This window comes from Dunckerocampus dactyliophorus, chromosome 8, assembly GCF_027744805.1.
Source record: "Dunckerocampus dactyliophorus isolate RoL2022-P2 chromosome 8, RoL_Ddac_1.1, whole genome shotgun sequence".
Lineage (NCBI taxonomy): Eukaryota > Metazoa > Chordata > Actinopteri > Syngnathiformes > Syngnathidae > Dunckerocampus > Dunckerocampus dactyliophorus.
In genome coordinates this window covers 14,539,507-14,566,084 of record NC_072826.1, presented here as the reverse complement: position 1 = coordinate 14,566,084, position 26,578 = coordinate 14,539,507, and the positions used below count along the sequence as shown (strand labels likewise).

Sequence of the window (26,578 nt, the reverse complement as noted above, 5' to 3'; positions counted from 1 at the left end):
GGCAAGGTTATTGGTTGCCTCTTTCTTGCGATGATCAGCAGGCTCGAGGCATGTAGTGACAAGATGAAGTGCTGTGACGTGTTTTTTTGTCCCCAAATTATGTTTTCTTGCGAATGTAGACACACACACACACACACAGGCTCACTCCCAAAAAGACCAACTGTCTCTCCTCACTCTTCATCATCATGCTAACCCTCGGCAGGAGACGGAGACGCTCATTGTTATTCAACACGGGTCGGCTGAGCTCAGTCAAATCTGCCTGTGCTTCCATCCTCATTCGACTTCATGCCTGTATTGTTTGGCTCGCAGGAATCCACAAATCTCTCATCTCTGAGATCTGCTGGAAAATCTAGGAGTGAGTCGCTCTCCCTGGAGATTCCGTAAGAAAGCGGCCAGGGGGAAAATGGGAATGCCGAGGAAGAAAGTGAGAGGTTGACTGAACTCCTGTTGGCTGCAAAGTCAAAGATGTTCTAATATTGACAGAAAAGGTCTGGCCAAAGCCGGCTTTGCAGTCATCTTGCTTATTGTGTGTCACTGGTGGTGCTGCATGGCTGTCTCCTCCAAGGAAGCATTGGTCTCTCCTTGAATGACCGGCGCTCATCAATAAGTTATGTCTTGTCTCTTCCAGTCTATCACACAGAGGGAAGAGCTGCCTTTCAGTAGACAGAGCCCAACACAATACTCACTCTTCACGTAACCTCATTCTCTTCAACTTGATGCCTCTAAAAGCTTCTCCAAGAGGGTTCTCTCCATCCTGCGACTCGGGCTAAAAGTCTTCCAGCACAGTTAGAGGCTTTTTATAGCCGCAATGGAACCTAATCCCATTTCACATCGCCATTTTGCCACCAAATAATCACTTCATGGCAGAGAAGAGAAGAAGTGATTACCGCTGCTCACTCTTATCTCCAGCGAGTGCAGGGAATATCCAATGTCCGACAACAACAAACGCCTGTGTGATGGCGGGCCAAGTGGTGAAAAGTCAAAGGATGGTCTATTAGAGGTGTCTGTGTGTGTGTGCGTGTGTGTGTAAGTGTGTGCTGCGTACAAAAATGCAAGCACTTTTAGTTGATCCGCATGGATAAGTAATTAGAATAGCGGCCCATCCCTTTACACACAGGCTGCATCTTTAATAATTCCTTCTGCACACTGTGCTTCGATTGTAAATAAATTACTTAAATTTGTGGGGTTTTTAAAAATACTCGGTTATCTTTATACTGTTTGCCAGACAGGTTTTTAGAGGATGTTGCATCCATAGTGAAGGCCATAGTTAAAAGCAATAACTCTGATGCTTGGCAAACCTAAAATGGGTGTGAACAAACCTTTTTGTCACATTCTCTATCCTCAATTTCTCATTTGTTTAACTGCCTTTCAATGGCATGTAAAGGAACTGCAAGGTAGCCAAGTACCGCTTTGCTGATATCAGCAAGTAGTTCCTGTCATCGAAAGGATGTGATAGTTTCCTGCTGCAGTTTTGGTGTGCTCAAGTACACGGTTTGAGGGAACCTGAGGTGGTGGGGTGTCTAATTTTACACTTAACGGCTCATTCAATCTCAAGTAGACTCCTGAAAAGCATGTGGCAGCATGTTGGTCAAGGACGTGGGGGCTCAAACTCAATCATTTCCAGATGTTTTCATCTATTTGCTACATCCACCTTGTAGCCTAGCACTTCTTGTGGCTGCAGCAGCACCACAAGCATTCCCTCACCTGATTGTCGGACATGACGTAGAGCCAGTTCTTGTCGAGGGAGAATGCCATGTCCCGCAGGATGGGGCTGTTGTCCTTGACTACAGTCACCGTCTCATACAACACTCCTCCATCTAGTGAACCGTCTACTCGGATCTGTAGAGACACAGAAACAGAGGAGGGGGTTCAGAAAGCAATCCGCCAAGGCTTAAACATGTGCCACTCTGATCTACGATCATAATATTTATAAATGCAAAGGAAGGTTAATTATATAAAACAGTCAACAGATTTTGGCAGCACTGTTTGCTTGATTAATCGAGTGATTGATTCCAGGAGATTCATAATCAAAAGCCGACCTGATGATATTTGTCAGTTTCAAAATCAAATATGCAATCTGGTGCAAAACTGGTTAAAACTTTTAAAACTTGCGTACATACATGTTCCTTTACATTGTATAAGTGGTATGTTTTTGAATCACAAGGCCACCCATTATACATAGAGTACAGTGGAACTTTGATTAGTGTACACCCCCTTTAGTGTGTTTTTCGCTTTACGTCGAAAATTTACACCAAAAGTTTGTGTTGCTTTGCGCACATTTTCCAGTCAGCATACAATATGGCGCACGTCTGCGTGAGTGCAACTGTGTTCTTACTGTATTTTTAGCACAAAACATCCTTGTTAATAGCTTGCTAATACATGGAAACAGGAACCAGAAATTTGCACCGAAGCCCGTCTATGATATCATCAGCAGCTGGCTCTGAAGTTCTTTGTTTACTAACACAGTTATGCCACAATTTTAAAAAATGTTAACACAAAACATGTTTGTATAGTTTTACATTTATAGTTGTGTAGTTGCATAAAACAAGTCTTAGTTCATATAAATGGTGAATGAAATGGACAATTGAACATTTAAGGTTGCTTTTACCTTCATTGAAGACATGTTGTTAACACAGACAAGATCTGGCAGCGAGGCCATCACCTTCGTGTTTTGCCATGAGTTATTTCTTGAATTCAATAGTGTTTCTCACCTTCTTTATAAAAATTCTACCACTTGCAACTTTCTGTGGCTCCATTGTGGGTTCTTTTGCAGTCGTGATCAAAGATAAGCAGAGACTTGAGGTGAGAAACACTACTGGCTAAAAAAAAATAACTCATGGCAAAACACAAAGGTGGTGTCCGTGTTGATCTCGCTGCCACATCGTGTCTTTGCCAACAACACAGCTCGTTGAATACAATGAAAGTATAAGTAACCTTAAATGTTAATTTATCCCTGTCATTCATAATTCTGAAATATTTATATCCATTTAGAATTTTTATGCATGTCAAACTATAATTGTAAAACTATAAAAACATGCTTTGTGTTAACATTTTAGGCTTTCTGGAATGGATAAAGTGGATTTACAGGATTTCTAATGGGAAAATGTATTTGGTTAGAGCTGGACCTTCTGGAACAGATTAATAAGACAAACCAAGGTGCCACTGCATAAGGATTTTTATTTATACATTTTCATGAATCCACAATGGCATTTTCCCCACAATGTAATAGGAACATTACTTCAAGAATATCTGGCCAACATGGAAAACCATTGTATTTTGGTGTTATACTAGTATAATACAATAATACTGTAGTACCTGTATAGTATAACCAGTGGATTAGTGTATGCCCTGCACTCAAATGACTGGACTTCCTGTGTGTATATCCACGGCTTCTGTCGGCCTTTCTTTTGTGGTGGCTTGGCTCAGCTGCTAGAGTGGTCTCCCAAATGGAATTTTGGTGGTTTGATCAGCCTCGCCCCCCCCTTCCCTCAACACTGTCAAAGTGTCCTTGAGGAAGATAGCATTCCTAGTTTTCCTGATGCTTTATGATTGGTTGTGTTCTTTCAAAAAAATAGCTCTCGATGGCCATCAATCTTCTGTCGCAAAGTAATAACACTTTTCACAGTTTCTGACCATTTGTCCAATTTTTTGACTAGCCCCTTGGATTAATTATGACTATGATGGTGAGATTAATTGTTGTACACTACACTGTATACCATTGTAAACACTGTATATATGAAGCCCCTTGTGTTGTCATCTAAGTGTGCTAAATTCAGCCCACAGATGATGACGATGACGATGATGATGACGATGATGATGATGATGATGATGATGATGATGAAACTGTCGCTTTTACTACCTTGCATAGCACAACTTGGACATGACAAATTGATTCTAATTTCAAAGTGAGAGATGGGAAGATAAACAAAAAATGAAGTCAGTGGCACAATCAGTCAGTGGCACTTTCACCCAAGCTCACCTCTTGAGTCTGCATGCCGAAGACGCCATCCACTTTTCAGACATGTTCTGTGTGTGTGACTTAGAATTGACTTTCAGCCGCCCACAATCTTTTGGGGCTCATTAAATGCAAACACAGAGAGCAGATGCCTGCCAATGTGGAATTTTCCATCCATTCTGTGTGTAATTGCACTGAAAACAAATAAAATGTGGCTTTCTGGGTAATAAGTGGTGTATTGATCAGGAGTTGTCAAAACGCTGCAACGTGAGGAAGTTGAAACGCTCATAAAGGTGCAAAATTCTTTGTAGGCTCCATCCATTTTCTATGCTTCTTATCTTCACGAGGGTCGCGGAGATTATTACATTTTTTACATTTATACACATTTTTGGACAGTAAATTGTACACGCAACATTACAAACTACAAAGAAAAACCTTCTCAAATTTAGATTGCTCGTAATAGCAAGATATATCAAAACATTTTTTTTTAAGTTTGCATATTTATGCACAAATGATGTGACTTGCATCCTAATTTTGGGGGGAAATTAAGATCAGTAAATGCAACAAAGAAAGTGATTAGATATGCAATCCAAGGTTGAAGCCCTATTTCAATTCCAGTGAGATTGGATCATTAACCACTGGATGCAATTCCTGTGAAGCATAATTAATTTTTCAGTCGTTCTAATTACAGCCAATACAAAGGACTGAGTGCTGACAATTGTGGAGGTGTTGTGTAGTGTCTGCCATGTGATTATGTCAGTCCTCCCAGCATGCATCTGGACTGGAGAGACTGCGCCGCCCAGATCAAGCCTTTGAACACTTGCCAGGTTAGCTCGCACATGATGGCAGCGCAGCAGCAAACTCTAAATGGGGACAGTCAATCAATACAAGCTGATTACATGATTGGATCCCCTAGGCTGCAAAACTTCATCAATCAATCAGGCCGCCACCTTCCAGGCAGCTGCTTCACTCCACGCATCTGCTCCACCGCCAAAAAGCAGATAAACATGAGTGTGTGACTGGGATTTAGTTTATGTCATGAAGGGTAACATAGGGCAGTGCAAAGAGGGCGAGGCATCACCAAAACTTACAGCAACATTATCCACTTCTCATAAAAGACTCTCACTACATCACCCCTAATAGTTATTTGCCATTCACATCTACATTCTTGCCAAACCTCTATTTCCTTTCACTCGCCTTCTATTCTCCTCCTCCCCCATTATCCCATTTGTTCTCTCTCCAATCACAATTCTACACAGACACAGCATCCGTTCATATTATATTTTCCAACACTTTCTATATCAGAAATAGCATAGACAGAATGATGCTGGAAATTGAAGGCTCAAATGGACAGATATGTGTTTTTTTCCAATAGATACAGACTCCTCATGAGCACTGTGTTTGTGTTTCATTAGATTTAAGTCATTTTTTATCGTTTAGAAAAAGAGCTGACCAGGCAGAGGTCCTCTGGGAACACTGGTGGTCCCCAGTCTCTCCTTAAGCCCCATTGCTCCCTAATGGGAGGTAGGCGGGTTTAATTTGTTTTATAATGAGCACACTTGTAGGGAGCGACGCACAAGTGTGTGTGCTCATGCACAGAAAAACAGGCACCATGCAAACAAAGACACTTACATGTTCAAACACTGTTTTCTATGCTGCTCTGATTAAGCTTGTACATTTATATCCAGTATAACAATATCCATCTTCTGCGTGATGTGAAACATTTTTTTCAATATGTTTAAAGTCTTATGTTAACTTATCTTAAAGGAAAAGTGCACTTTTTTTTTGAATTTTGCATGTCATCCACAATCTTTATGAACACACGTCTTTCTCTTTTCTGTGCATTCTAAAGAAATAAAAACAGCTAAAAAGAGGCAGCTCATTAATTCACGCAATGGGACACACCTCTTCCGCCTACAAAGCCCACTATTAAAACAGCTCCAAAATCCTCCAACGTTTTATCATTTTTTGTGTACATTTAGTTTTATGTACATGTACATGCTGTGACCATGTAGTAATAGGCACATTCATCCAACTCACAGTAAATTCCACACAACCTGAGCAGAGTTCCTCACTTTATCCTCTCTTCCCAGACTCTTTGCTGACAATAATATATATTTAGCCCAACAAATAAGCCAATAACCGCTATTTCCTTTCTGCAGGGCCTGCAGTAGATATAACACAGCCGCCATTAGCATTGCTTACACAAACAAAATACGCAACCTGAGCCTTAACCAAACACCCCGCACCCTGACCCCTTCTTATGACCGTATCATAAGAGCTTGCTTGCGCTCTCTCAGCCAAAGAAAACACCCAAAAAAACTCTCCAGACTTCTCAGATGTCACTTTGCTTTAGCCCGGTGAACTCTGTTGAAAAGCTGCCAGGCTTCACATGAGCAAGCAAACGTCTCGTCTACATGTGGGATTGATTGTGAGACTCATTTACGTCTTATGATTTTATTCAGGGGAAGTGGACATGTATATAGGCCAAAGCTACTACGTTTATCCGGCACAGGCTGTTCAATCTAAAGAAGAAAAAAAATAAAGTGTGTCCATCTGTAGCCGTTAAGTCTGTGAGCGCTAAATACAGCTGACAAACGAGACATATGGATGATGACCCAGGAGGCACGGAGCACTCTGTCAAACCAGTCATTCCCAATCTGCCTCGTTAACAATGTTCTGTCTGCCCCAGAAGGCCAGTCTGTCCAGAGCGGACCCAAGAGGGCAGATGTGCTTGTCCTGCAAAACTTTCCTCTCTAAATTCAATTCTTTCCACACAAATGCACAACAACATAGAGACATATACTGTATATTCATATAGTACACAAATACTTTCTAACCACACATTTCTTATTATTAAAAACACTGATGTGAATAACAAGCAATTCAAAACCAGACAATAGATCACTGAAATATTTCAGCTGTGAGGTCATATACAACTGTGGTGTGTAATTTTAAAGAAACCGTTGTTCAATTTGGTGTTCTGACAGCTGGAATTATGTGCTGAGCTTTTGTGGTTCATGTTACAACCTTTTTTGGCAGCAGCACTCCCGGATTAGCTAAGCAAAGCTGCGAGCTGATTGCCTTGTTTGACTGTACGTACACACAGGAAGCAGCGAGCGTGTCACTCCCTGCCAACGAAATCCGACGTCCAAGGCCGGGAAGAAATGGGCCAGTAGTTCCCCAAATTCCTCCAAAGAACTCCCAAACAACAGTCATCCTTAATCATCTGAATGACATGCTGTTAGTGCTTAATGTTGTTTGTATTTCTGTTGCTGCTGTCATTATTACCTCCTTCATGGGAAAAGGTATTATTTTTATTCCTATATAGTTTCTTTAAATGGCTGCACTGTGCCCTTGTGGATTTCCTTGGGAACATCTCTGTATGGAGTTTGCATGTTTTCTCCATGTGTGCGTGGGTTCTCTCTGGGTACTCTGGCTTCCTCCCACACTCCAAAAATATGCATAGGTTAATTGTTTAAAATATGTTTAGGTTAATTGGAGACTCGTAAATTGCCCATACTTACAGGGCTGCAACAAAATAGTATAACCTTGCACTTGATGATTGCTCAAGCAAATGTTTTGGATTCTCCAGCCTTGGCTGAGGTCTCCACTCTACAAAATGCGGTTCTAGCTATTAAGTTAGTTGTCAGCATTCCGCAAAAAATGCATGTTAGGAATTTCTTTTTGCTTTTTTGGATTATATTACATGATGAAATAGGGCTTTTCATGTCTCTCCCAATGAGCACCAACTACTGACAACCATAGTTTACTTATGTGTTTGTACATGTAAGAAAACTAAGTAAACAACGACGAGCTGCAGTATATAGCCATGTAATGATCAGTCCTTCCTCCTTTGTGGTTCTTTGTCGAGTCAAAGCAATGGCAGATCATTCCCAGATGCTCCCTGGTCTGACTCAATATGGTGACATGGGACAAGCAGCACCATAATGGCCAAGCAACTGGCCACCTTTAAGGCTGAGTGGCTGTGCATATGGTATGAGTGTGGATGAAAGAGCACACATTGATTAGCCTATATATCCATCACGGCTGTGTGTGCATGCTAATGAGCCATAGAGCATAGATCCATAGAGCTTCAGCAGCTAATGAACACTGGGAGCAAAAGAGGAGGTCACTGAGGTGAAGACGTATATTACAAGAAATTGCCTTAACTACTGTCACAAAACGAGGCTTGTTGAGCGAGGCTGCTGAATGCGTAACATTGTGCATAAATAGAAGGACTAGCTGCATGGAAAGTCATTGTTATTAAGTCGGTTCGCCCTAACCTTCAGCTGTGTGGCCAGCTTCCAAGTCTTCACGGGACAGTTTCTACATCTTGAATACAGTCTGCTTGCTCTCCTCTCCTGGAGGACATGCTTTCCTGTTCTCTGCTTCCTGACCTCCTTCACGCAGCCCCCATCCTCCAATCATTGTCATTGTTTGCCAAGTTCCCATAGCCCACCAACAGCGGCAGCAAAACAATTCATTTTTCTTAGTATTTTCATAACCACAATGCACTGAGGGTCCTCTCATGTTTTCCATTACTGCAAAGGAGATGGAGAGGAGGGCTACAAAGACAGAGAGAGCAGAGAGATGGACACCTTCCCATATTGTCACAAATTGCCTCCTTTATTTCCAACCTGTGTCTCGGCTACCCTAAGTCGTCTAATGGTGATCCACTTGGAGACCTTCCCCCCCCTCAGGGCTGGCTCGTTGCATCCAATCCTGTCAATTTAGCTCCAAACGGACTTCTCTACCAGCATCCCGTCTCATCCCTTAAGCCAGGATCACACCTTCCCGGCCCCCCTCAGCAACCGGGACTTACAAAAGGCATTTAGCCAATTGCAGAGAGAAGAATTTCACCCAGCCAAACAAAGCTCAGGAAGACTTAATAAAGCCTGTATTTGCACGAGGCCCTTTGACAAGAGTTTAACCATGTATTTTATAAAATACTGCTGAAAAACTTACTGCACCACATGAAGACAATTAACTCATCCGGTTTTATTTCATTCAACACTTTATATTCCTGTGCGCGCATCCTTCCAGGGTGTTGGGAGGCTGCTGGGAGTTTAAGGACAGCTTCTAAAAACCGCAGAGGACGCATTAAACTTGGATGACTCTAAAATATTGCTGCACATCGTGGCAGCCATGACATCATGAAAATGTTCTGCATTAGTACGCTTGCTACATATCACTGGGTTAGAGCTCAACATGCTATTGTGCTCCAGCTAGGCATCATTGTGCTGCATCGACACGTTTCTTCCAAAAATCAATTCCACTCAACGGTTGTTATGTGCTGAGGCTGCCACAGGTTAAGTCGAAAGAGGCGCGTCATTACATTGTTTGCTGCTTCCATGCATGTGTGCCCTTTGAAGCACACTGTTGTCAAATTGTAAAATTTGACGAAGAAATACAGCATTTGAGATGGATATTCTAAGTTTTTCATGTTGATCACTAAGGTCACTGTTTTCAAATCCTGGATTATTTTTGCAGGTTTCAAAAAGTATCTCGGGAAAAGATAACATCCAGCAGATGCTGCTCTTCAAATATGTTTCAATTTCTCAACTTTAATGGTCCCATATGACCTAGTTAGTGTTAATTAATTTGTTCCAGAAGGTCCAACTCGAACCGAAACAGACGTTAACCAAATCATTTTTCCCCTAAGAAACAATGAAAATCCAATAATCCCTTCCAGAAAGCCAATAATCTTTCCACGAAACACGTTTTTATAGTTTTACATTTATAGTTTTACATGCATAAAACAATTTGAAATGCATATAAATTAGAGGTGTCACAAGACACTCCGTTTGCAAGATGAGACAATAGATTGGATAGATTGCAAGATTGGGTCTACAAGAATGAGAGATTTTAACATTACTTTAAAGAAAAGTACAACGAAAACATTTTAAAAATTAGGACTGTCAATCAATTAAAATATCTATTCGCAATTAATCGCATTTTGCCCATAGTTACTTGGAAATAATTGCAGCTACAGTAGAAAGAAGACTGTATGTATAAAAAGTGTACCTTTTGAAAGATCATTTTAAAGTTCTTAATACACCTATCAACATGAGGCTGGATAATATGTTTGCTTTATGCAAATTTTTGTTCTTTTAAACAGCTCAATGCAAAATGGACGCCTTTTTCGACACAAGTCCCCCAAATAGCTGTCTTTGACGATACCTGCCAGTAACTAGCAGCTCATAACCCAAATTTTAGCTTGCAGCCGAGACGGCTCGTAAATAAAAAACACTCGTTCCAGTAGTTGGGACACTCATATGCTAATCTACCACTGTATAAATGACAACAAAAACTGCAGTGCACCAGCAGTTTCTCCATCTGAGTCCAGCACTTGAGACTTGGCATACTCCGGTGACGATTCAACTCACAGCGACAGTAGATAAAAATAACTTTGGCCTTGTTGAGAGAGCCAACTGCCAGGGCTTTGAAGTTAAACTTACCATTCAAAATACCCTTTTCTTTGTCCATTTCTACTCAATATTTGTTCCCGGTTGTGGCTCAATATTAACTTCAACACCGCTGTGTTTTCTCAAACTACCGTGTTGCTCGAGGGTCAAACAGGACGTGCACACGTTAATCATAATACGTCAAAAAAAAGAGTGGTGTTAAAGGGAATTTCTGTTAACTATTACATAATTATTGACTTGTTAACTTTGACAACCCTATTAAAAATTTCAACTATGTTACCTTGCATTGCACCTCACGAGGCTACACTTTCCTGCACTGTCTGTATGCTACCGGTTCAATCCTCGTGCCTGCTACCCAGTCACTGTGGTTGTGTCCCTGGGTTGTGTCCACTTTGCCTCCAGTGCTGCCCACACTGGTGTTTGAATGTGAATTCATGTTTGGTGGTGGTCAGAGAGGCCGTAGAGGCCGAGAGGTGCGAATTGGCAGCCATGTTTCCGTCAGTCTACCTCAGGGCAGCTGTGATTACAGATGTAGATTACCAACACCAGTGTGTGACTGAGGAGTGAATAAATGAGTTCACATCACTGTGAAGTGCTTTGGGTGCCTTGAAAAGCGCTCTATACAATCTAATCACGTTCATTTATCCATTTCATTTGTCATTTATATGCATTTAGAATTATTGTATTCATATAAAACTACAATCGTAAGACTATAAAAGCATTAACATTTTTGAGTGTCAGCCACTGATGACATCATAGACTGTTTATGAAGAAGGTTTTTCTTTCATCATGTCAGGAAAAGCCACAATTTTAAAAGTGATCGTTTGGGCCCCCCTTCTCAAAAGCTAAGCAAACAAGGGAGAGAGATGATTTTTCTTACATTCTCAGGCTGTAGGTACTGTTGGAACATCTTTAAAAGGTCACTTTTGCATAACAAGGGGGCCTCTAAGAAATGGGGGTTGACAGTCTTACAACACTAAATCCCAGCATGTTCCAGCAGTAAATCATATATGACCAAAAAAGTGGACTGTCCTCAAGTAGCTAATGTCCGCTTCTGACAGTTGTGTTACAAATATCACAGGAAGTGACCAGTCAGCTTTTTCTGTATGAAAATTCAACTAACACCAGGCACAGTTGATGGCGAGGACAAAATGAAAAAGCCTGCTTGTATTCAGTCAACTCCGATTTAGCAAAGACGATTCTGCTTCCCGCGGGACCTCCGAGTGTGCATTTTAAAATGTTTTCCCTTCAGTTTGTTAGTTGAAAAGTTGTTCATCCCAACGACAACCAGCTGTTCCAATTCAATATTAATGTTCCAATGAATCAGTCATGTGATCATTCTCGTGTTCCCAGTGGATCTCTCTAGCATTTAGCTAACAAGTAGTAAATGTGTCATCAGTGCCTCTAAAACCAACATCCATCTTCACCTCCTTCTTGGAAATGGAGCTGATTTAAATGAGGCTACACCAGAGGTACCTGGATTCATCTCATTAGCATACAGCACCCGGTGTGTAAAAGCCCCCTTTATGTTTGTCTCCCACTCGCCCAGAGGCTCATATTACAGAGCCAAAACAGCGGGTAGCAAATGCAAAACCACCAAAGCCAGTCTGAAATGTCTGCTTTATGTGCAACTAGAGGAAACTCGTGGAGGGACGTTGATGGATACATCCATATAGTTTTCATGGAGCCAGGATGGTGGGACTGTCTGTTATCCCCATGACCTTTCACCTCAGCTACACCCGCCCAGTGACAGGCCTGACCTTTTCGGTGACCCCACTGCTGCAGCAATGCACTGATGGCATTCATTGTCATGCCCCATTTCCATTCAGCCTGTCCATTTGGGACCCATAGATTGAGACTGGAGAGGTGACCCCCCCCCGCAACCCCACTTGCTCCTCAGGGGCTCTTGGGAGTCTGAATCATGGCTGTACATTTTGCTGGTGTGCTGGCCTGTCGGCTCGAAAGATGCTTTTTTTTGTTATCTTGTAAAATACACACAAGAAGGCAGGTTGAAAGATGTAAATAAAATGTAAGAAAAGTACACGTCGAATGCATTTAGGCTTAAAGTCTAAGAAATTGTGAAGCTTATTCAGACATTAACAGTTCCTTATTAGGCAAAAGTGACTTTTTAATCCAATCTACTTTATTTATAGAGCAGATTTTATAAACACTGTTTCCAAAGTGATCGGGAAGATTTGGGTTCGAATCTCCGTTGGTCATCTCTGTGTGGAGTTTGCATGTTCTCCCGTGCATGCGTGGGTCTTCTCCGGGTACTCCGGTTTCCTCCCACATTCCAAAAACATGCATGTTAGGTTAATTGGAGATTGTAAATTGTCCATAGGTATGAATGTGAGTGTGAATGATTGTTTGTCTATGTGTGCCCTACGATTGGCTGGCGACCAGTCCAGGGTGTACCCCGCCTCTTGCCTCTTGTTTTTCTTTGTTACTATTCTGGTATTATGGTTTGGTCCGGATTCAGTTGTCTATGTCCCTGTCTAGCTTGTCTTTTTCCATCATCCAATATATGTATGTGTGTGCATGCGTGTGCGTGTGTGTGCGTGTGTTGTGTATCAGACAGATTGCTTCCAATAAGACGGAGGCCCCGGGCTAATGTCACAACAGCCCTATCCAACATTTCCTCAGTCAGCTGCCTGTGCAGGAAGCTGAGCCCACAGTGCCAGCCAGCCAATTCACTTGGCCCACAAAGAATGGACCCGGCGGGAATAGACTTGTAATATCATGACAGTGGGGTTTAAAATGGCATGTGATGGACAATGGGCTTAATCAGCTTCATGTAAACTACATATATAAGAAAGGGGTCACATTTAGTCTGTGGGGCTGCTTTGTGAAGGAATTACATTGGTGCAAAAACACTCTGTATTAATAGTTATTATATTTATATTATTTATATTAACACAAAGTCAAACCAATGTTTGACTTTGAAAATTAAGATACAATAATGTTAAAGGTGCTGTCATCCTTGGTCAGGTACTGCATGGGGAGCGCTGACTTCCGAACGTGCTATATGCCACCCTCTTCCTGGTCAAAACATGCAAGCTACGCCTCATGTAACACACATGCAGTCACAGCAATTTTGTAATAATCACACAATGACTGCAAATTGCTACTTTTGTACTCTTGAGGCTCGTATGTACCTGCGTGTACATACAAGACAGCGGTTAGTGGAAGCCACAAAGTCTTACTTGGCCTGAACTGCAATTCTTACAAGTTGAACTTGAAATTGTGACAAATATGGACATGTATTTGTTAAATCTCTTCTTTTAAACCAATATTGGTAACATATGCTAGCCGGTGGTGTTCTTCTTTTTTAAAGTGACATTTGCAGCCGAAGAGGGACAGCACCTTTAAGCTTTAGACAAGGAAGTTTGGTATTCAAGAAAAATCGTATTAAATGGTCTTATTGTTTACAGTAAAATCTGAGATACAATCGTCATTTATCACGGTTAACTGGTTGAATAAGTGAGTTTTCGCGAAGTAGGATACAATATTAATAAACAGAATATTTTTGTAGATAGAGCAAAGAAATCGTGTTTATGACTTTCTACATACGTTTTTTTTTTTTTTACATAATTAGAGCCCTATAGACATGAAATAACACCCCTATAGTCACCACACTGCTAATACGCAGGCTGCTGGATCACACTCCAGGGACACAAGAAACCACAACTAAGCATAGCATGCTAGCGAGCTAATTAGTTAACCTCCAATTTGTTTATTCTAAACTTAAGGAAGGGTTTCAAACAAAGTGGGGAAGAAGGACAAAGTAAGAAACCAAAAACTTTTTTTCACTCTATTATGTCGGACATGCCATGGCTGACTCCATGCAGTGTGAAGATAATCTAATGTAATGTCCTATATTATCAACATTACTGACGCCTAGTGACCAGAATACTTCACATAACTTGTCTTTCACAATTTTTTTCACTAATAATAGGAAGGGTGTCACAAGATCTCACAAGATTCAAACGTTGACGATATTTCTTGTTTGGAGAAAAGCTGTCTCGCAAGAACAGGTCAGCCAGATCAGACTGTGAACTATGGCATCGCTACTATGAATGATAATACACATAATATGGAAGTTCAGGCAGGCTTGGAAGTGCACATTAAGTGCTCTATGCACACTATACACCTTGCAGTCCAACCTACCTCTGTGTTCCCAGCGTCACTTGACGAGTTCAACAGCTGAGGTAATGTAATGTACAAGCAAAAACTGTAGTAATTCTGTATTTGATCAAACTTACTTAAATTTTTGTCTGCTCTGTGTATGACTTCTATCAAAACAAGCGATACTAGCATCTTTTTTGGCCTACTTCAGACTTATTCACTACTTCCTGGTTCCACACGCTAAGCATCATGGGAACTGTAATTCTTTGAACATAAAAATAATCTACTCTACTGCAATCTGCAATTTATTTTACACGTGTCTTTACATAACTACACATCAACATTAATGATTAGTAGTTATAGCTACAGCTGCCATCATTATTTTGACTTATAATTTTTTGTTTTTGTTTCAATTTGTGGGAAAATGTTCAACAGTTAAAGCATCATGCTTACGTCATGCATGCAAAGTTAGTAGTAGAAAACATTTTAAAATCTATCTGCATTATTTTGTGACTCAGTTAAATAAAAAAAAGTCAGTTTGTTGAGTAATTGTAGTTTTCTTAAAAGTAATGTTCAAATATCGTCTCGTCTCTTTCTTGTGAATCCAATATTGTGCATCATCTCGTCTTGAGAGCTGAGTGACACCTCTAATAATAGTCCATAGTCAACCAAGCAACAGCGATCATTTATTAATTAATGAATTTCAAGAAAATACGCAATGGGGTGAGGGAGCGATGCTCAAATCGCAATGTAGCGAGGGACGACTGTACTGCTCAAACTCCAATTTCTTTGTATTTGGGAATGATTTCTCCCATACAATATGAATGAATGCAAGTTCAAAGAGTCCGTTCCAGGGTCAAATTGTAGCCGACTTTTCATACTTTTCATATAACTGTAATTAAGTCACATTGTAGCTTTGTTAACAATCATAAAAGTGTAAAAACGTGAAAACAACCGTCTTAACTTTAAAGACAAATTTTGCCCTACGTACCACACGTCTCAATTTTAACATTCTTAATTGTCACACAAGTGTAAAAATAAGTTAACCACTGTAAAATGTCTGGAGTCTTACTGCTTCACACATTTTCTGTCTGTATGTTCTTCTGCTCTTTTGACATTATTCTTCTTTTAACACCCTCTTGTTGAGGCTGTTGTTTCTTTGGGAATAAGTGGAAAAGCAAAGTAAAAGAGCAAAAGAAAAAGCACAATGCGGAGTTAAACCTGTGATGCTCGCTGACTTATGGTCTAATGCAGTGGTCCCCAACCTTTTTTGACCCACGTGTGTTTGTGTTGCCACAAATCTCCCGCGGACCAGGGGGCGGGGGGGGTCCGTACATTATAGCGATCTAATTTAGAGCTTAGACATGAACAACATCACATCAAAAGCACAAAATGAATGCCGACCCACCATCCACCAGTTCAAGTCTGGAGTTTTTCCAGAGAGATTATTACATCTCTGTTTGATGTGTGTGGTAAAAGGCAGTGTGCTAGCATGAATTAACTGGAGACAAATGTCCACATTAGCACTCAATAAGTCATCAAAACTTACCTTCATGCATTCCCACATAGTATCAGCATTTGAGAAAAATATGAGGTGAAAGAAAAATGCTAAAAATACAGTAGTGGTAGAGAAAAAGTTAGCACACGCACAATGGACATGCATCAAGTGAGATGGATGTAACAGAGAGAATCTGGACACTTTTCAAAATAAAAAATCATGGAATTTTTTTTTTTTTTCGGTGGTTGGGGATCACTGGTTTAATGACCTACAGTTGCGTCTCAAGTTATATGGGTCCATTCTCCTGAAAGGGTACCATAAGTGTGACATCGCAAGCAAAAATTTAAGTTATTTTCTCACCAATTTTCATATTAAAGTAAAGTATCACTTGTTCTGTTTCAGTTTATGAAGAAAATCTTGCAAGAAAATATCGCATTTTGGTATATTTCATGGCAGCGGGGCACAAAAATCTCAATTGTAACATTTACATAAGCAAAGCTCTAATTTATTTACTTATTATTATTATTTTGATAAATGCTTGATTTGCACTTTGTATGAGTAAATAAATTAATGTTAAGTCAAAGGTTTTGAAAAAAAAAAAATGTTTACGTGCTTCAGCTGTGATTGGCTGGCGACCAGTCCAGGGTATACCCCGCCTCTCTCCCAAAATCTGTTTTTCTGTGCATACACATAAACAATAACGGAAAAAATCATTTTGTGCACGATTTATGATGGTGAGGCTTTTTCTGTAAAGTTTTTTCGTCACCTGACCATTTTCGGTGTTGTTGGGCTAACCAGGACGTGACGTAATGGTGACACTTCTTGCACGTACTCTGTGCGAGACTCAACACTGTTCTTCAAAGCATTGTTAGCTAGCACAAGAATAGCACACTTCACCTTACGCAGAAACATGATGTAAAACAATAAAAAAAACCTGTATTGATTACAAAAAATAGATCAGTAGAAAAACAGACGGTAACACGTATCATGGACACTAAGCCATATTTCTGATTTTGAATCAGTCACTTTTGTTATTGTCATATTTATTGTTGTTATTTCATAATTGACGAAAAATTTGAAAAATAACCCAGAACATACTGTAGTTGAAAATAACAAGTTGACATTGTGTGTGAATGCCTATGTCAGATAATTTGCATATAGTCTTCCTCGATTCAATTAAAGTTACATTGTGTGCTGGTTATGTAAAACGACGCGTAAGGTTTTGTTAGAGTTTGGTCAAAGTACATGTTTTGGATGCAGCAAAATAGCTTGAAATCACGGAAGTCTGTGCGTCATGCCCCTCGTGACGTCACCCTCACTGCTACCTCTTTCAGGAGAATCATCCATATACCGACGTGATCTTCTGTGATAAGTGTTACAAAAAAGCAAAATGAATACCAAAAAGCAAAACCCACTGTAACCCTTTGACGCTTGCTTCATGAACTGAGGTCTCTCGCTTGACGTTATGCATGATGGCAAGTTAGGATTCTTATCAAAGGCATATTGTTCCTGAATATGATGGTCAAATTCTGAATTGCCTGACTTTATGGACGCCTAACGTGACACTCATCAGGGCTCATCAAATGAGTGTCGTGAAGCCTACAAGAAAAAACGTTCTACACACTTGTAAGTGTTGTGACAATTCTGTCAAGTATACATGCAGACGCTGAAGTGGTCGTTTAAGTGCTTTATAATTCTGGAGGCTAATCAAAAAACAAGATCCACTGTGTGACTCCATCAAGTGAGTGGCTGCTTAAAGTCTCATTACTTGCAGCTCATTAAGAGATTATGTCCCTCTACGGCCCGTGTCTTTTCCACGCTAAGGGCTAACACACACACGTAACTGCTGACTGCACGTTATTCAGCTGGATAATGTCAAACTTTAATCCCCCTGATGTATTAAACATAGGCAGTCGTGCTAACGAGATCATTAATTGTGAGGATGATTGTTTTACTGAATTAAATATCATTTGTGTTGCATCGCTGTGCTATACTGGTGAGACTAAAAACATTTATTTATTTTTTTTAACTTTTAAAAACAGTGGGCATAACAGTGATCAATGTCTCTGTCCGATACTGCCATTTAACAACTCCGTCTGCCTCCGTCTAAAGATTTATGACAGATGGTGTCATACCATGGCAAATTCAAATTTTTTGACTATGGATGGCCAATAGAACATCATGAGTAATGTCCATTTGTCTCAGAAATGTCAGCAATGAGCAAAACGTCTGAAAAATGTCTCAATTAAGTACATGAACACCCAGTATGCGTGTTATAAAAAACGCAGAATAGGAAGGTCAGGCTGGAATTTGCCAAAAAAAAAGGATAGAGATGAGCCTAAACAATTGTGAGAAAGTTTTATGGACTGATGCATTTTTTAGGATCATCTCTTTTTGGCAAATTCCAGATGGCCTTCCTATTCTTAGTGAGTGGTTTGCATCTTCTGGTGTACCATTGTACTTTTGTTGATGAAGTCTTCCATGAGCAGTAAATAGTGATACCTTCACTCCTGTCCTCTGCAGGTTGTTGTTGATGTCACCTGCAGTTGTTTTAGTCTTTCTTTACAGCTCTCACAATGTTTCTGTCATCAACCGATGATGTTTTCCTCCGTCTACCTGTTTATAACCTAGTATACCAATGGTTTATTTCTTCTTAGGACATTCTAAATGGTTGTAGTGGCTGTGACCAATATTTGTGCAATGGTTCTAATTGATTTTCCATTTTCTATCTGATTCACTATTGCTTGTTTTTCACCTATAGACAGCTCTCTGGTTTGTATGTTGTTTTCACCTCTAAATGCAGTCTACACAGGCAAAACCAATGAAGAACTACTATTGCAACAACATATCATCAGTAGGGCAAAACTAACCTGTCTCACGACGGTCTAAACCCAGTTCACGTTCCCTATTAGTGGGTGAACAATCCAACCCTTGGTGAATTCTTCCTCACAATCATAGGAAGAGCCAACTTTGCAGACATGACTGAAAATAGGAACCTGGCGGTGGTTGATCTCGCTACCACATCATGTCTTTGGCAACAGTCACGTCGTCAGTGAAGGTAAAAGTAATCTTAAATGTTCATCTATCCCTTTCATTTGTCATTTATATGCATTTTGAATTGTTTTATGCATGCAAAACTATAAGTTCAAAACTATAAAAACATGTTTTGCGTTAACATTTTTGAAAGTCAACTGTTGACGAATTGTTCCGGTTGCCATTTTGTTTAGTTCGCTAATACGATGCTAACAAGGAAGGACATTTTGTGATTAAAAAAACAAAACATTAAGAACACAGCTGGACTCACACAGTGTTTTAATAACACAGCAAGATGCGTGAAATATTGTACACTAAACAGACAAGGCATGCAAACCGAGGCAAATTTGTGGCGTAAATTTTTTATGTTAACCAAAAACATGCTGACCGAGGCAGACGCTTACTGAGATTCCACTGTATATAACGTGTCATGGCTGTGAAAACATGAATTTCTTATCCTATTGTTGTCAAAATGTTGTGATGTTGCGTATGGTTAGTTCAGTTTCTCGTGGAGGATGAGCTGTCCACCTGCTCAACAGCCATAAAAGTCTAAAAAGCGGTACGATTCAGCATGTGTGTAAATGTTGAAAATAGTGAGGAAAAAAAAGCGTTGGAGTAACATGAGAACCATCAGTCGCTATCCAAAGCTGGTCGCAAAATCTATTTTTAAAAATATTCTGAACATGTCCTAAGTTTGGAATGGCTCTGTATCTCAACGTCTACATGCGTCCACAATCCGCACATCTTCGTTTTTTAGATGGAATCGTTAAACGGTGCAGTGGGACAGAGCTTTAACGTTCACAGAATAAATTCAAGGTTCCTCAAATTTTACAAGTCCATCCGCACCATATTTTGTGGAAAAAACACCTGTTTTTTTTTCAGAACCATGAAGAAACAAAAGCAGTACATAAGAGAACATACCTGCTTTGTTTAAGGACTTCATCTTTTTACATAAAGTAAAAGTTCCACAGTTTACGAAAGACCACAGCATCTCTTGTGAGGTTCAGCGAGCATCCAAGGATTTAATAATGGTCTTTGTTTTTCTTTTTCTTTTTTTTCTCCGACATTCCAAAAATGCATGTGGCCTATGCAGGTTTATTTGAGTCTAAATGCTTGTTTGTGCCCTGCGATTGGCTAGCGACCATTCCAGGGTGTAACCCGCCTCTCACCCTCTCAGGCTCTAGCTTACCCATGACAATGAGGACAAGCAGTGTACAAGATGGCTGGATGGATGGATCGTTCTCAGATCTGGATAGTTCATTTTGTCTTGTGGCAGCATGTTATATTATTTTATGTTATGTTAGCATAGGTTGCACATTGCCCTCACCTTCTTCAGCCGTCCATTCCTTGTGCCCATGAAGACCACGCTGTGTCCATTGTAGCTGTAGGAGATGACTGAAGTCAGTCTATCTCGGCTCTCCATGTAAACCGTGCGGCCCGCCACCAGCTGAGAACCCCCTAGTGGCTGGTTGATGTCCAGGCCACAGAAGTGGTCATCAATGGGGACAGGCTGTGCAGAAAGAGGAAAGAGAAAGAGAATGGGTGTGAAATAATTAAAACTGTGACTTTTTAGTGTGTGAGGAAGATAAAAGAAGAGGGGAGAGAGTGAAAGGATGGCGGATTGAGGATGACAGATATGAGCGAGGAAGGTGGAGGCAATGAGAGTCTGGAAGAGCGTAATTGTGAGCCAGAAAAGGGAAGAAAAATCACTTGTGACACGTGTGAATAAGGAAGGAGCTCCTCCACATTAAGTGGAACATTCGCCTGGTTAAAAATGGGAACTTCAAAAGCTTCTCAGCTGTTGCGTTTATCGACTATGAGCGGCCGCAAATTTGCGCTGATGGCAAAGCACGCGAGGCGGCGTGTGGTTTGCACCTGTTCCTGTGATTGTTGATTGCTTGATGCGACATCAGACAAACAAGCGGCGCCAGAGACGTCGGCATTTGATAAGGCATCAAAGAGCAACGCACGCTAAGCGCCCATGTTGCTTCTGCTTTACACATACCTGAGACCTTAAGGAGCTTGCTAGTCACTTCTCATAAAAATGTAGATTTAGTTCCTAATTTGTTCCCACTGTCTCCTATTATTCACATATTTACCTTGGCTGTCACCGAATACGCTCTGCTTCTTCCTACTCGTTTTCGGACTGAATTGCGTCATTGTAACTGTGATGTTCCTTAATCTAACTTGTTTTTTCCCAAATTCCATTATTTTATTTCCAAATTCCGCGTTTTATTTTTTTTACTCGTTTTTTTTACCTTTACCAGAGTGTGTACTTTTGCAACAGTAAATAAAATGTCCGTTAATTAAATAGAAAAATCCTTCCATTTATTGATGGAACATCATTACACAATTTTGCCCAGTACGGATGTCGCTAACGTGTCAGGGTGTCACATTGCAAAAAAGCCCTCAACATACTGTAATGTCTGTGCTTGTGGTTAAGGAAGACGTAGTCACCGATGCAATTCCAATTGTGTTATTAATATAAGATATTTTTTTAATGACACCCTTATTATGTTTACACAGTTAGACAGGGTGTGGTGAACAGCTCGCTTATTTTCAATGCTGAAAGTGTGGTGTGTGTGTTGAGATGACTGTCTGATGACAGTTAAGAGGAGCTGGGTGCAAAAATAAACTTGCCTCCCGTCCTTATTTCACTCAGAACTTGCACGACGTCAGCAGGCACCGTAAAACGCTCAGTTGCATTAACAAGCGGTAAAACACAACACTGTGTAAATACACTGATACAGCCTGAGTCACACACAGCCGCACTAGCATGCTCTGCTAAACTAAACTACACCAGCTATCTGTCATTCATGCTCTGTAAGAGAGGAGTTTCAAAGTTTTTTCGGCAACTTTTGCCAATGTTTCAGGTCGCCCTTTTGACATGTTTAGTTTGGGTGGGGGCGGATTAGTGTTCCCGCCGGAGGAAATACTTCCCCACACAAACGTTCCTTCTCCTCATGATGACAGCATTTCATTCACGTCAATTTCCACGAGTTTGCAAGTTTAACAGTAGCTTCTGTTTTTATTGACCAATTTTGCGATTTCGCCCACGATTCCGTTAACGTGGAAATCATGGGGCTCTAGCATGTACGAAATAAATAACACTATGACTATTGTGTTAGCATTTTCTATTACACCTTGTAATTAAACTCTTGCGCCTCAGCAGCCTTTAAGCACAGACTCTCTTGTTTGGCATTTGATTTTGAAATGAACTTTTAATGTGTAGAATCTCAGACTTCACAAACATCTGTGAAGCAGAAAAAAGGCTGATTTGTTTCATGAACAAGAGCGCTAATCTTAGATAGCTGTGTTTTGACACAGGTAGGAGAAATATCTGATGTCAGCCTCAAAAAAGACTTAATGAACCATGCAACTAGACAAGATTGTTTCCCTTTTACTGAGAAACACAATGATGTGATGATAAGTTATCAGGACTGAACAATTTAGTCCCTTAGGTTAACTTCACAGCCAGATTAATTATTGTGTTATTATGTGTTTACAGCCTGCCTCAGCTGCTCTCACTTAAGTAGCATCCTATTTGTTTGATAGCATAGTAGAATCAAAGTGCATGCTGGGAAGCGGCGCAGTAATGAATATGATTGTTTTCATCATTGCTTTCAGCGCGTTCCTGAAAAAGGCTCATTATGCATGATTGTAGCTTATATGAAGGCATAGTCACGGACATGTACAAGAATGCCCTTTTTTCTCAAGATGAAGAAGAATTCTCTGAGGGTTTGAGCGGCGCTGACAGTGACACGAGTGGAAAGGGATTAGAGGAAGGTGGGCATTGGTGGCCAAACCCCCGAATGAAATCAAAGCGTCTTGCTGAGTGTGATTAGCTCTGTGGGCTCAATCTCCACTTAGCCCTCTGCTCTCTCTCTTCAGTCTCCAAAATCAGACTTGGCTTGAATGTACAGTATTTACAATCACTGTTAACCAAAAAGTCAACCATCTCTACATTTCTATCTATGCTGCTCACTACTGTGTTGGTTTATAGTCACCTAAAGGCTTTTGTAATAATGATGATTGGAACAGTTCACCTACCGCCTTGGTGCACTGCACGTCCTTTCCTAGCAACCAGTGCAGCTCCAGGTGTCCCTCCCCCTGGTAACAGGACTGCAGTCTCTCCTTAATGGACATATTAATGTCTTGAATGGTGAAGACACAGAGGGCTGAGTGATCAGAAGGGTCGTGATACTGCTTCTGGCCTTTGGAGAACACTGCGTAGATCACGTCATCATGGATTCCGATGTTGAGCTCTTTTGCTAGAACCCCGCCGGCCTTGGACAGGTAGGCGGCCTGCAGCAGACGGTACTCCTCACCTCGGTGGATGCAGCCCACAGGAAGTGATACGTACGAGTGGAACTTCTTGTCACCTTTGCAGAGGCGGATAATGCGGGAGGTGTAGAAGAGATCGCCTGGGGAGCCACCAGCCGGCATTCCATTCTCCGGTGTCTCCGGCTGGACGGTCATGAAGTAGACAAAATTGCCACTAGCAAAGCCATAGATGTAGTAAATGTCAAAGTGAGGGACAAGAGCCAGGGTGTCTGAGGGAATTTTGATGAGCGAGGAGACAAAGTCTGTGTGAAGCTCATAGTCCAGCATGGCAGAAGATTCAGGGTCGCGAGGCAGCTTGCGACTAGAGATAGTTGGGAAGTAGTCCTGCTTGCCTCCAACTGCAGTGCCGATGTACAGCGTAGCGTCCTGACCCAGTGAGGGCACCACCACCCCGTACATGGTCCCTGTCAGGGTATCGCTGGACAGGTAGTGTTCCTTCTTATGAGTGGGCTCCCCGAGAATGAACAAGTCGTCCAGCCTCATGAGCTTGCAGACTCCCTGGTAGAGGCTGCCACATGCCAGGAGGCGGTTATGGGAGTAGTCAATGAGCAGCAGCTTGTTGACGTTGTCCGTGGAGGCGAGGGCCTCCGAGCAGGGCTGCACGATCAGAGGAGGGTAGCATGCTTTGTTGTCATACTCGGGCCCCGTGTCATGGGACACCAGGAGCGTGAGGTTTGCAGACAACTTGTATATCCTATTGACAGCACCGACGTACAGCGCCCCAGTGGACTGATGCACGGTGAGGTGGTTCAACGACCACTCCCTCCGCTCCGACTGGAAGCTGTTCACAATCTGCCCAGCAGACGTCTTTTGATTCATGAAGATTAGAGTCAGTAGCCCGAGAGCCACAGGCCATGACATGACCTTAACAGGACTGTGACCTTTAGCAACGCTGTGATAAGTCCATCTTTTATGCAAACACGTTCCCATCCCCACAGGGCTCAGAGAAAGACCACGCTCTGACGAACCTCCAGGGACTGCGTGTCAGCAAGGTGCAGCCAAAGAACTTGTCGTCCTTTTCCCGTGATCTTCACATTCCTCTGAAAGAAAAGAAGTGAGACGTTTCTTTGTGAAATCCTTAATAGTCTCACATTGCAGCTTATCAGCAATTCTTAAAGAGAATCTGCTTGTTTTCTTTTTTGCATGTGCTTTGTCAGGCTCTTGATGCATCAAACAAACAAGCAATCATGTGTTCTAAGTTTCTCATCCTATTTACAAGATAGGGTTTCATATTCCTCCCCATCAACAGGGGATCTTATTATTTCTACATCCCTGTTAAAGAGCACTAACTCCCGCCTATTATTTGAACAAAGCATTCACACAATGTAGCTATGCTTGTCTGCTGCTGAGGTTGCTTATTAAAGCGATTCAATGTATTCATCATGTGTCCATGTTTGGGGCTACCTCTTCTATCCCCCCACCCTGTCATGTTCACTTAAATGGCTGAATCCGGGAGGAATTAATCACCCTCCACTGCAGCCGACATTCCCTAAATTAATCAGCCTCTTTCCAGGGATGGCAGGGAGTCATTAGAGATTCTGCACCAGGCCGCATCAACCCTCGCACTTCCCTTTTTAATTTCATTAGCATATTTTATGTGTATATCTCCTGGGGGGCGGCAAACAATGCCCCTCAAACGCGGAATGAGCTTGGATGAGTTGGACGCGTGGTAGTGAATGATGTGCTTACATTTTCTTATCATAAAGAGGACGAAGGGAATGATTGGACCTGGCGCGCATGCTGCGTCGCCTACAAAATGAATTAATTTGCTTCCAAACAGGTTCTCACCTCCAAACAAAGATGGATGTGGAGTGACGGCAAAGACGGGCATTGTAGATAAAGTGGCTTTGCAGTCACAGCTGCCACACCAAAGTCTATTAAAGTGGTGATAAAAGTGCCTTGACGGGGGACAGACCATATATTAGGAAACCATACCATCACCCTAAATCTGCTCTGAGTGTCATCATGCATCAACGGGCTCCTAAGGGTGGTGACCACACTCCCCTTTTTTTGGCCATTTAAGTCATCCATACTGAAACATCACAGAAAAATGAGTGGACAGTTGTGATGCTTTTTTGCTCACAAAAAAAAAATGTACTCATACGACCTTTGCCTTCCGAAACCTCAAGCATCTTAGGGCAAGAGTTAGTTGAAACCGATCAAGTTGTACTAGTACTGCTTGCATACAGTACAAGGAACAGTTCAGAACAAATATTTTTATCCACATACAGTCAAACTTCAGTTTTCTAACACCCCTTTTTTGTATGATTCTTTTTTCGATAAAAAGTTTCACCAAAATTTTACCTCGGTTTTTGTACGCTGTCTTGGTTTCAATATTGTGCCTAAAAAAAACTGTTTTATTACAGTATACTCTTTCGTACTTTGATTGCTTGTTTATTCAGCCACACCCAACACTAAATATCACGATACTTAGTTTACTTAGTATTACTTGTTTATTTACTCATGCCTCAGTTGTTTTGTGATTAAAGTGATCAAGTTCATGATGAGAATTTGCAGAGCTGCTGGAAATGTGATTTTGTCTAGGACACATGTGTCAAACTCGTGCCCTGGACGGCCGAGACGCTGTAGGTTTTCTCTCCAACCAGTTTCTTCAGCAGGTGATTTAATTGATGAGCTCCTTCCCTCAAACTGAAGGTGTTGATCATTAAAATCACCTGCTTTAGTGACTGGCTGGAAAGAAAACCTGCAGTCTCTCGACCCTCCATGGCACGAGTTTTTGACACCCCTGGTCTAGGAGATCAATAAAGTACAAGTACAAGTAAAGTACAATCTATCTACAGTATCTAGCCATCTAGCCATCCATCCATCCATCCATCCATCCATCCAACCATCCACACAATACTACGGTGTCCTGTAAGGCACATTCATTTGGCAAACTGAAATGACAATATTACGCAAACTAGTACATTTGACCTGTACTGTATCATTCCGTGGAATTGAGTGACCAAACAAAGAATCCCACGTGTTGGTGAGTCTTGTCATGTTATTAATACACTGCATTAGTCCCAACGTGTCTTTATTACTAAACCCACCAGTAGGCACGCTGTCAGTGCCCAAGCGGAGTCATTGTCCCCCATCTCTGTCGCGTGTCTGTGACATCATCAGTGGTTGACTCTGTAGTTCTTTGCTAACTAACACAGTTACACTAACACAGTTGCACCACAAGTCTCTGGG

The 26,578-nt window shown here is 41.3% G+C and overlaps 1 protein-coding gene across 3 annotated transcripts in view; it reads right to left on the bottom strand.

Annotated features, from left to right (window-relative positions):
- The window catches only part of LOC129185821 (plexin-A2-like), a 103,563-nt gene that overhangs the window by 53,419 nt on the left and 23,566 nt on the right, over window positions 1–26,578 (bottom strand). For all 3 annotated transcript variants that reach the window (XR_008572139.1, XM_054783293.1, XM_054783294.1), the window contains exons 2-4: window positions 23,090–24,423; window positions 20,367–20,549; window positions 1,705–1,839 (exon numbers count right to left, since the gene is read on the bottom strand). Coding sequence is in view for 2 of the 3 variants with exons in the window: in XM_054783293.1 (XP_054639268.1) it covers window positions 1,705–1,839; window positions 20,367–20,549; window positions 23,090–24,313 (1,542 nt within the window). In the remaining variant the exon portion in view is untranslated. The remainder of the gene's footprint in view (window positions 1–1,704; window positions 1,840–20,366; window positions 20,550–23,089; window positions 24,424–26,578) is intronic.